The following is a 12,609-nucleotide window of genomic DNA, read 5'->3' as shown; positions in this document are numbered from 1 at the left end:
CCTAACACAGTATTGTATCATAAAACAACATTACAGAATATTCTCTTGCCCTAACACAGTATTGTATCGTAAAACAACATTACAGAATATTCTCTTGCCCTAACACAGTATTGTATCATAAAACAACATTACAGAGTATTCTCTTGCCCTAACACAGTATTGTATCGTAAAACAACATTACAGAATATTCTCTTGCCCTAACATAGTATTGTATCGTAAAACAACATTACAGAATATTCTCTTTCCCAAACACAGTATTGTATCGCCACTAATTTCTTTATTTCCTTTAATATACCTTTTTGTAGATGGTTGCATATTAGTGTGGATGTTTAAAACCTTACTGTTCCTGTCTATTATACATTTGTACATTTTGAATTCTTAATAATAAATATCTATTACACAGGGATACAAACTTAAACTTCATAAACGTTGTTTTGGTTTTAATAATGTAGCTTCCATAATTCATCTATGGAGATTTCGAAAATAATATTAATTTTTTCCTATCACATAAGGATTTTGTTTACAAATTGGGAAGAACAGATTCTTACTTAGGTCGAAATATTATCTTGCTTACAACAATAAACATTTATTATTATTATTCTTGTTAGTTTTGGGTTGTAGGACTACTGATAAAACTCTCACATTGCGATTGGATAAGAGAAACCTACATCCAATGGTTGTCAACATTTTAAGCATAACAAAATGTAACCTGATTTTGATGAAAATCATTCACTTATGTAAAAACATAAAGTGATATTTTGTGAAAAGTTTGTACTTGAGGAATAAAATGGACAATCTTTTTTTTTTAAGTTAAGTGTACAGAAATTACTGTAGAACATGTAAACATTTCAAGACAACAGAACCTTTGCAGGTCTGTGTTATTTATGCAGTTCTGATAGATAAAACTGTAGTGTTGTTTCTTTATTATGAATATATAATAGTTTGACAGTCCTAGCAGTTACAACTGCATGGTTGTTTCATTATTATAAATGTCTGGTGGTTATACACTTCTGATGCTAACATGGTTAAAAGAGATTACTAGTACTTTTTGTTTCACAGAGATGCCACTTCGAGCTGCAGGTCACGTGATTGGAGCCTTAAATAATGTAGATATTGGACCTTCAAAGCTTGAAGCTAATATTACTCGACTCGGAATGCATCGCACAACAATTGCCAAACTTGAAAATGTTCCGATCTAGTTGGTGAGAAGAGTTTTAGTCTTTCAGTACAAAAATAAATGTATCTTCAAATTGTTAAACCAGTATTTGGTAAGAAAATTCTAAAACATTGATAAAGTAGTAATTGGTAAGAAAGATTCTAAAACATTGATAAAGTAGTAATTGGTAAGAAATGAACTAAAACATTGTTAAAACAGTAATTGGTAAGAAATGAACTAAAACATTGTTATATTTAAAGCAGAAATTGGTAAGAAAGGTACTAAAACATTATTTTAGTTATAAAATAGTAATTAGTAAGAGAGATTCTGAAACATTATTATAGTTAAAGTAGTAGTTGGTAAGAAAAGCACTAAAACATTACTATAGTTACAGCAGTGATTGGTAAGAAAGGTACTAAAACATTATTATAGTTACAGCAGTCATTGGTAAGAAAGATACTAAAACATTACAATAGTTACAGCAGTGATTGGTAAGAAATGCACTAAAACATTACTATAGTTACATCAGTAACTGGTAAGAAAGGCACTAAAACATTACTATAGTTACATCAGTAACTGGTATGAAAGATACTAAAACATTACTATAGTTACAGCAGTGATTGGTAAGAAAGGTTCTAAAACATTACTATAGTTACAGCAGTGATTGGTTAGAAAGGTTCTAAAACATTACTATAGTTACAGCAGTCATTGATAAGAAAGGCACTAAAACATTACTATAGTCACATCAGTGATTGGTAAGAAAGGTTCTAAAACATTACTATAGTTACAGCAGTCATTGGTAAGAAAGGCACTAAAACATTACTATAGTCACATCAGTAACTGGTATGAAAGATACTAAAACATTACTATAGTTACAGCAGTGATTGGTTAGAAAGGCACTAAAACATTACTATAGTTACATCAGTAACTGGTAAGAAAGGTTCTAAAACATTACTATAGTTACAGCAGTGATTGGTAAGAAAGGCACTAAAACATTACTATAGTTACAGCAGTGATTGGTAAGAAAGGTTCTGAAACATTACTATAGTTACAGCAGTCATTGGTAAGAAAGGCACTAAAACATTACTATAGTTACATCAGTAACTGGTATGAAAGATACTAAAACATTACTATAGTTACAGCAGTCATTGGTAAGAAAGATACTAAAACATTACTATAGTTACATCAGTAACTGGTATGAAAGATACTAAAACATTACTATAGTTACATCAGTAACTGGTATGAAAGATACTAAAACATTACTATAGTTACAGCAGTCATTGGTAAGAAAGATACTAAAACATTACTATAGTTACAGCAGTGATTGGTAAGAAAGGCACTAAAACATTACTATAGTTACAGCAGTGATTGGTAAGAAAGGTTCTAAAACATTACTATAGTTACAGCAGTGATTGGTAAGAAAGGCACTAAAACATTACTATAGTTACAGCAGTCATTGGTAAGAAAGGTTCTAAAACATTACTATAGTTACAGCAGTGATTGGTAAGAAAGATACTAAAACATTACTATAGTTACAGCAGTGATTGGTAAGAAAGGCACTAAAACATTACTATAGTTACAGCAGTCATTGGTAAGAAAGATACTAAAACATTACTATAGTTACAGCAGTGATTGGTAAGAAAGGCACTAAAACATTACTATAGTTACAGCAGTCATTGGTAAGAATGATACTAAAACATTACTATAGTTACAGCAGTGATTGGTAAGAAAGGCACTAAAACATTACTATAGTTACATCAGTAACTGGTAAGAAAGGCACTAAAACATTACTATAGTTACAGCAGTGATTGGTAAGAAAGGTTCTAAAACATTACTATAGTTACATCAGTAACTGGTAAGAAAGGTTCTAAAACATTACTATAGTTACAGCAGTCATTGGTAAGAAAGATACTAAAACATTACTATAGTTACAGCAGTGATTGGTAAGAAAGGCACTAAAACATTACTATAGTTACAGCAGTGATTGGTAAGAAAGGTTCTAAAACATTACTATAGTTACAGCAGTGATTGGTAAGAATGATACTAAAACATTACTATAGTTACAGCAGTGATTGGTAAGAAAGGCACTAAAACATTACTATAGTTACATCAGTAACTGGTAAGAAAGGCACTAAAACATTACTATAGTTACAGCAGTGATTGGTAAGAAAGGTTCTAAAACATTACTATAGTTACAGCAGTGATTGGTAAGAAAGATACTAAAACATTACTATAGTTACAGCAGTGATTGGTAAGAAAGGCACTAAAACATTACTATAGTTACAGCAGTAACTGGTATGAAAGAACTATAGTTACAGCAGTGATTGGTAAGAAAGATACTAAAACATTACTATAGTTACAGCAATGATTGGTAAGAAAGGTTCTAAAACATTACTATAGTTACAGCAGTCATTGGTAAGAAAGGCACTAAAACATTACTATAGTTACAGCAGTGATTGGTAAGAAAGGTTCTAAAACATTACTATAGTTACATCAGTGATTGGTAAGAAAGGTTCTAAAACATTACTATAGTTACATCAGTAACTGGTAAGAAAGGCACTAAAACATTACTATAGTTACATCAGTAACTGGTAAGAAAGGCACTAAAACATTACTATAGTTACATCAGTAACTGGTATGAAAGATACTAAAACATTACTATAGTTACAGCAGTAACTGGTAAGAAAGGCACTAAAACATTACTATAGTTACATCAGTAACTGGTATGAAAGATACTAAAACATTACTATAGTTACAGCAGTAACTGGTAAGAAAGGCACTAAAACATTACTATAGTTACATCAGTAACTGGTATGAAAGATACTAAAACATTACTATAGTTACAGCAGTAACTGGTAAGAAAGGCACTAAAACATTACTATAGTTACATCAGTAACTGGTATGAAAGATACTAAAACATTACTATAGTTACAGCAGTAACTGGTAAGAAAGACACTAAAACATTACTATAGTTACATCAGTAACTGGTATGAAAGATACTAAAACATTACTATAGTTACAGCAGTGATTGGTAAGAAAGGTTCTAAAACATTACTATAGTTACAGCAGTCATTGGTAAGAAAGGCACTAAAACATTACTATAGTTACAGCAGTGATTGGTAAGAAAGGTTCTAAAACATTACTATAGTTACATCAGTGATTGGTAAGAAAGGTTCTAAAACATTACTATAGTTACATCAGTAACTGGTAAGAAAGGCACTAAAACATTACTATAGTTACATCAGTAACTGGTAAGAAAGGCACTAAAACATTACTATAGTTACATCAGTAACTGGTATGAAAGATACTAAAACATTACTATAGTTACATCAGTAACTGGTAAGAAAGGCACTAAAACATTACTATAGTTACATCAGTAACTGGTATGAAAGATACTAAAACATTACTATAGTTACAGCAGTAACTGGTAAGAAAGGCACTAAAACATTACTATAGTTACATCAGTAACTGGTATGAAAGATACTAAAACATTACTATAGTTACAGCAGTAACTGGTGAGAAAGGCACTAAAACATTACTATAGTTACATCAGTAACTGGTATGAAAGATACTAAAACATTACTATAGTTACAGCAGTAACTGGTATGAAAGATACTAAAACATTACTATAGTTACAGCAGTAACTGGTAAGAAAGGCACTAAAACATTACTATAGTTACAGCAGTCATTGGTAAGAAAGGCACTAAAACATTACTATAGTTACAGCAGTGATTGGTAAGAAAGGTTCTAAAACATTACTATAGTTACATCAGTGATTGGTAAGAAAGGTTCTAAAACATTACTATAGTTACATCAGTAACTGGTAAGAAAGATACTAAAACATTACTATAGTTACAGCAGTGATTGGTTAGAAAGGTACTAAAACATTACTATAGTTACAGCAGTGATTGGTTAGAAAGGTACTAAAACATTACTATAGTTACAGCAGTAACTGGTAAGAAAGGTACTAAAACATTACTATAGTTACAGCAGTGATTGGTTAGAAATGTACTAAAACATTACTATAGTTACATCAGTAACTGGTAAGAAAGGTTCTAAAACATTACTATAGTTACATCAGTGATTGGTTAGAAATGTACTAAAACATTACTATAGTTACATCAGTAACTGGTAAGAAAGGTTCTAAAACATTACTATAGTTACATCAGTAACTGGTAAGAAAGATACTAAAACATTACTATAGTTACAGCAGTGATTGGTAAGAAAGGCACTAAAACATTACTATAGTTACAGCAGTAACTGGTATGAAAGAACTATAGTTACAGCAGTGATTGGTAAGAAAGATACTAAAACATTACTATAGTTACAGCAATGATTGGTAAGAAAGGTTCTAAAACATTACTATAGTTACAGCAGTCATTGGTAAGAAAGGCACTAAAACATTACTATAGTTACAGCAGTGATTGGTAAGAAAGGTTCTAAAACATTACTATAGTTACATCAGTGATTGGTAAGAAAGGTTCTAAAACATTACTATAGTTACATCAGTAACTGGTAAGAAAGGCACTAAAACATTACTATAGTTACATCAGTAACTGGTAAGAAAGGCACTAAAACATTACTATAGTTACATCAGTAACTGGTATGAAAGATACTAAAACATTACTATAGTTACAGCAGTAACTGGTAAGAAAGGCACTAAAACATTACTATAGTTACATCAGTAACTGGTATGAAAGATACTAAAACATTACTATAGTTACAGCAGTAACTGGTAAGAAAGGCACTAAAACATTACTATAGTTACATCAGTAACTGGTATGAAAGATACTAAAACATTACTATAGTTACAGCAGTAACTGGTAAGAAAGGCACTAAAACATTACTATAGTTACATCAGTAACTGGTATGAAAGATACTAAAACATTACTATAGTTACAGCAGTAACTGGTAAGAAAGACACTAAAACATTACTATAGTTACATCAGTAACTGGTATGAAAGATACTAAAACATTACTATAGTTACAGCAGTGATTGGTAAGAAAGGTTCTAAAACATTACTATAGTTACAGCAGTCATTGGTAAGAAAGGCACTAAAACATTACTATAGTTACAGCAGTGATTGGTAAGAAAGGTTCTAAAACATTACTATAGTTACATCAGTGATTGGTAAGAAAGGTTCTAAAACATTACTATAGTTACATCAGTAACTGGTAAGAAAGGCACTAAAACATTACTATAGTTACATCAGTAACTGGTAAGAAAGGCACTAAAACATTACTATAGTTACATCAGTAACTGGTATGAAAGATACTAAAACATTACTATAGTTACATCAGTAACTGGTAAGAAAGGCACTAAAACATTACTATAGTTACATCAGTAACTGGTATGAAAGATACTAAAACATTACTATAGTTACAGCAGTAACTGGTAAGAAAGGCACTAAAACATTACTATAGTTACATCAGTAACTGGTATGAAAGATACTAAAACATTACTATAGTTACAGCAGTAACTGGTGAGAAAGGCACTAAAACATTACTATAGTTACATCAGTAACTGGTATGAAAGATACTAAAACATTACTATAGTTACAGCAGTAACTGGTATGAAAGATACTAAAACATTACTATAGTTACAGCAGTAACTGGTAAGAAAGGCACTAAAACATTACTATAGTTACAGCAGTCATTGGTAAGAAAGGCACTAAAACATTACTATAGTTACAGCAGTGATTGGTAAGAAAGGTTCTAAAACATTACTATAGTTACATCAGTGATTGGTAAGAAAGGTTCTAAAACATTACTATAGTTACATCAGTAACTGGTAAGAAAGATACTAAAACATTACTATAGTTACAGCAGTGATTGGTTAGAAAGGTACTAAAACATTACTATAGTTACAGCAGTGATTGGTTAGAAAGGTACTAAAACATTACTATAGTTACAGCAGTAACTGGTAAGAAAGGTACTAAAACATTACTATAGTTACAGCAGTGATTGGTTAGAAATGTACTAAAACATTACTATAGTTACATCAGTAACTGGTAAGAAAGGTTCTAAAACATTACTATAGTTACATCAGTGATTGGTTAGAAATGTACTAAAACATTACTATAGTTACATCAGTAACTGGTAAGAAAGGTTCTAAAACATTACTATAGTTACATCAGTAACTGGTAAGAAAGGTTCTAAAACATTACTATAGTTACATCAGTAACTGGTAAGAAAGGTTCTAAAACATTACTATAGTTACAGCAGTGATTGGTTAGAAATGTACTAAAACATTACTATAGTTACATCAGTAACTGGTAAGAAAGGTTCTAAAACATTACTATAGTTACATCAGTAACTGGTAAGAAAGGTTCTAAAACATTACTATAGTTACATCAGTAACTGGTAAGAAAGGCACTAAAACATTACTATAGTTACAGCAGTGATTGGTAACAAAGGCACTAAAACATTACTACAGTTACAGCAGTGATTGGTAAGAAAGATACTAAAATGTTATTAAACTGACTTTCAGTTCACTTCAGAATTATATCTTCACAATAAATATTTCTCATATTTTTGCTTTCAGTTCTTAGTTTTCTTTTCTTTGAATGCTTGGAATCTTTTTTCAAACTAAGTTTAATAAACAATAATTTCTCACAAGAAATGATAACAACTAATTTAACTCTTGGTTTGTAATGAAACTAGCTTCAAGTGGTAAGAGTGCCAAAACATGAGAAAGTCTTTCTATTGTAGTATCAATAGTTTAATAAAATGATATCTGAGAAGTTTAGTGTAATTTATCTTTTGTTTAATTTTGTTTGAATAGTATTTACATCTACAGTGACATTATATCTCAGTATCCATATTCTAATTGAAAGCTTTAAATTACTAATTTGTAGGATTTTGTGACATATGTTTAACAATTCTCAATAGATTTATAAGTTCAGTAAATAAGTTATGTAGGTTTAATTCTCTTTACATTGTCTTGGTTAGATTGACCATTTTGTATTTGTTAAATTATATATTTGACATTACTAACTATTAATATAAAACCTGTATCTTTAAAAAATTTGACAAACATTCAGTTAATATTAGAAATCTTTCACATGAAAATATTACTAACTATTAATATAAAATCTGTATCTTTAAAAAATTTGACAAACATTCAGTTAATATTAGAAATCTTTCACATGAAAATATTCAAATTTTCAGTAAAGTATTTTTAACACGTAATGGGTACCTCAGGGTGTCAAAATTTCCTGACATAAATTTCTGATTTGTATTACTAAAATAGAACAGTGAAAAATGTTTTTCCTTGTAATGAAACACTTCTACCTTCAGCCACTTGTCTTTCCTTATAATGAAACACTTCTTCCTTCAGCCACTTGTCTTTCCTTATAATGAAACACTTCTTCCTTCAGCCACTTGTCTTTCCTTATAATGAAACACTTCTTCCTTCAGCCACTTGTCTTTCCTTATAATGATACACTTCTTCCTTCAGCCACTTGTCTTTCCTTATAATGAAACACTTCTTGCTTCAGCCACTTGTCTTTCCTTATAATGAAACACTTCTACCTTCAGCCACTTGTCTTTCCTTATAATGAAACACTTCTTCCTTCAACCACTTGTCTTTCCTTATTATGAAACACTTCTTCCTTCAGCCACTTGTCTTTCCTTATAATGAAACACTTCTACCTTCAGCCACTTGTCTTTCCTTATTATGAAACACTTCTTCCTTCAACCACTTGTCTTTCCTTATAATGAAACACTTCTACCTTCAGCCACTTGTCTTTCCTTATAATGAAACACTTCTACCTTCAGCTTACTTGTCTTTCCTTATAATGAAACACTTTTCCTTCAACCACTTGTCTTTCCTTATTATGAACACTTCTACCTTCAGCCTCTTGTCTTTCCTTATAATGAAACACTTCTACCTTCAGCCACTTGTCTTTCCTTATAATGAAACACTTCTTCCTTCAGCCACTTGTCTTTCCTTGTAATGAAACACTTCTACCTTCAGTCACTTGTCTTTCCTTGTAATGAAACACTTCTACCTTCAGCCACTTGTCTTTCCTTGTAATGAAACACTTCTACCTTCAGCCACTTGTCTTTCCTTGTAATGAAACACTTCTTCCTTCAACCACTTGTCTTTCCTTATTATGAAACACTTCTACCTTCAGCCACTTGTCTTTCCTATTAATGAAACACTTCTACCTTCAGCCACTTGTCTTTCCTTCTTTTTTCGTTTAATTCAGCTGATCATGATTTTTATTTTCTTCTTATAAGGAAACTCTTTGATGAGATTTGCCTCTTTCATCATCTCATATCTTTCTTATAGAATATTGGTAGAATTTCAGTTGGTTCAGGAAGACTCTGGATTTAGCTTCATTATGTTATGAGAGAATCTGGGTAAAAGGTTCAGTGAAGTTTCTTTCCATTTAGACTTAAATAGTCCCATTGGACTGACAACAAATTTGTACCTATGATGTATGCATTTCGTGTTAATGAACTAGAAAAATATTAGTCCATAAGTATAGTTTGTTTTTACTAGTTTGAGTGCAATGATTTTATGTCAATAATAAACACTGTTTTCTTCATCTTAGAATTTTCAAATTTCATTTGCTTAATTTTTAAAACCTCCTAAATATATTTCAGATGTTTTTGTTAGTAAAACTTTATTTTATATATGCTATTTTCTCTACCTTAACTCTATACAAGGTTGATCAATTTGACCGACTTTGTAACCTTAAAAAAAATAATTCTAAATTACTTTTTTTCTAGAACAATTTTAAAATGTGAGATGGAACAACATTAATCTATCTTTAGTAGCTGTAAGCTTGTGACAGTAAACATCTACTTATAATTAAATTGTATTGTTTTATTACCATTTGAAATGTGTGAAACTACTCTTCATGCCATTTTAAGTAGTAAATCACTTGGGGAATGTGCAGCTTATGTTATACTGTTGAATTACATTACCCAGAAGCTACTATGAACTGCTTGCATTTGTGCCTCCTGAAAATTAGTTACTATATTATTATTTATTTCACCCAGTCTAGTCTTAACTAACTTAAAGAGTTCCATATATTTACACTTATTTACTTTTATAATAATAAATACTGACTTATTTTGTCAGTCAACTGTCAGTGATATTTATCGCTACATTTTTATACTAAAATAATGCTGCACTGAATAATTTTTATGTAATTCAATAATGCACCAAATAGCACAGAATAATAACATTCAGGAAGCAGCCAGTATTTCTTAATCATCACAATTTTTCTGTCTTCCTAACTGTGCAAGTTGATATGTTTCCCATGGAATGAAGTTTGTAGTGAAACAAAGACAAATCCCTGTAAAGAAAGTAATTCAATATAAAGTGATAGATGAAAATCTCAACCTTCTGTTGATTATAAATAATGTGGTATTAAACATAACAGAAAACTCTTAACGAATCTTGAAAGAGATGTGACAGGTTGGTGTGGCAAGAGGGGCCTAATTTTCTGTTTGATGGCTCAGTAACCAATCAAGACTGAAGACAGTAAAAATTCTGCTTTGTCTAACCAATGATGATATTATTGTGAGTAATTTACCTTAAACTTCATTCTCATTGAAGAAGTAATGAACAAATTAGAGAAGTGATAACAAGAGAAAAGTAATGCCAATTTCTCACACCAGGGGAAACTCAAAATTTGTTTTAATTTTGTCTTGTAGAATTAATGACATAAACAAGTTTATATATACTGTTAAAATATGGATCATTAACCATCATTTTGTAATATATTAATTGATATAACAAAAAGTACATTAATCAAATTTTGAATATAATTCATTTAAAAACCTTGTGATATGCACAGAAAATGGAGGAGAGATGATTAAAGTTGTTGTTCATTTTGTTTCAGCTGCTTGGCTTAAAACTCTAGTCCCTCTACTCACCCCAGTCTACTGGACAACTGCCTATGAAATTGGCCAGGCTGTTAATGGGTTTAGCCTCACTGATGGTTTCTTTCGTAAAGAAACTCAGGTTTCTTTTGCAACTGGTAAGTAGAATTTTTGTGTAAAAAAGGTTACTTTTGGTGTTTGAAAGTTGTTGTATAGACCTTGCTACCAGTTAGAATTGCTCTTTGTTACAATACTGTACAGTATGTTTTTATACTTTTCTTAAACTAGTCATTAAGTAATGGACAGAAACTCTTCATTAATGAAACACATAGGAGATAAATACTTGACCCACAAGTGCTGGAATCAGTGTACATGCACAACTGCTCTAGCCTACTTATAATGTGCAAATAGTCATCTTTAATCACAAAATTTTGTTTAAAAACCTATCTGTTCATTTACATACTTAATTTTCTGTACCTTTGATCTTCATGTTATTATAGTTTTGTTTCATTTACAATTTATTTATTTGTGATTCTGCTCAGTGCTGACAATAAACTTATTAACAACTCCTGCATTAATAGATTTCTATGTAATTCTGTTGCTTAACTTTATGTAGGGTTAGTATTAAACTTGGAGTTTCTTAATTAGTTGATCTATATATAATACTGATACCCAACTTTATTAACATCTTCTTCATTCTGTGTTCTTTATGTAGGGTTAGTGTTAAACTTGGAGTTTCTTAATTAGTTGATCTATATATAATACTGATACCCAACTTTATTAACATCTTCTTCATTCTGTGTTCTTTATGTAGGGTTAGTGTTAAACTTGGAGTTTCTTAATTAGTTGATCTATATATAATACTGATACCCAACTTTATTAACATCTTCTTCATTCTATGTTCTTTATGTAGGGTTAGTGTTAAACTTGGAGTTTCTTAATTAGTTGATCTATATATAATACTGATACCCAACTTTATTAACATCTTCTTCATTCTATGTTCTTTATGTAGGGTTAGTGTTAAACTTGGAGTTTCTTAATTAGTTGATCTATATATAATACTGATACCCAACTTTATTAACATCTTCTTCATTTTATGTTCTTTATGTAGGGTCAGTGTTAAACTTGGAGTTTCTTAATTAGTTGATCTATATATAATACTGATACCCAACTTTATTAACATCTTCTTCATTCTATGTTCTTTATGTGGGGTCAGTGTTAAACTTGGAGTTTCTTAATTAGTTGATCTGTATATAATACTGATACCCAACTTTATTAACATCTTCTTCATTCTATGTTGTTTATGTAGGGTTAGTGTTAAACTTGGAGTTTCTTAATTAGTTGATCTATATATAATACTGATACCCAACTTTATTAACATCTTCTTCATTTTATGTTGTTTATGTAGGGTTAGTGTTAAACTTGGGGTTTTTTAATTAGTTGACCTATATATAATACTGATACCCAACTTTATTAACATCTTCATTCAATGTTCTTTATGTAGGGTTAGTGTTAAACATGGAGTTTCTTAATTAGTTGATCTATATATAATACTGATACCCAACTTTATTAACATCTTCTTCATTCTGTGTTCTTTATGTAGGGTCAGTGTT

General features: G+C 30.3%; 1 protein-coding gene across 1 annotated transcript in view; it reads left to right on the top strand.

Moving 5' to 3' along the window:
• The window catches only part of LOC143227929 (hemicentin-1-like), a 246,350-nt gene that overhangs the window by 202,293 nt on the left and 31,448 nt on the right, over positions 1-12,609 (top strand). The window contains 2 exon segments of the mRNA XM_076459284.1: positions 1,192-1,202; positions 11,017-11,154. Of these exon segments, the coding sequence (XP_076315399.1) occupies positions 1,192-1,202; positions 11,017-11,154 (149 nt within the window).

This window comes from Tachypleus tridentatus, chromosome 10 (assembly GCF_004210375.1).
Source record: "Tachypleus tridentatus isolate NWPU-2018 chromosome 10, ASM421037v1, whole genome shotgun sequence".
NCBI lineage: Eukaryota > Metazoa > Arthropoda > Merostomata > Xiphosura > Limulidae > Tachypleus > Tachypleus tridentatus.
The sequence above is the reverse complement of the archived record's forward strand: the minus strand, read 5'-3'. Positions and strand labels throughout refer to the sequence as shown.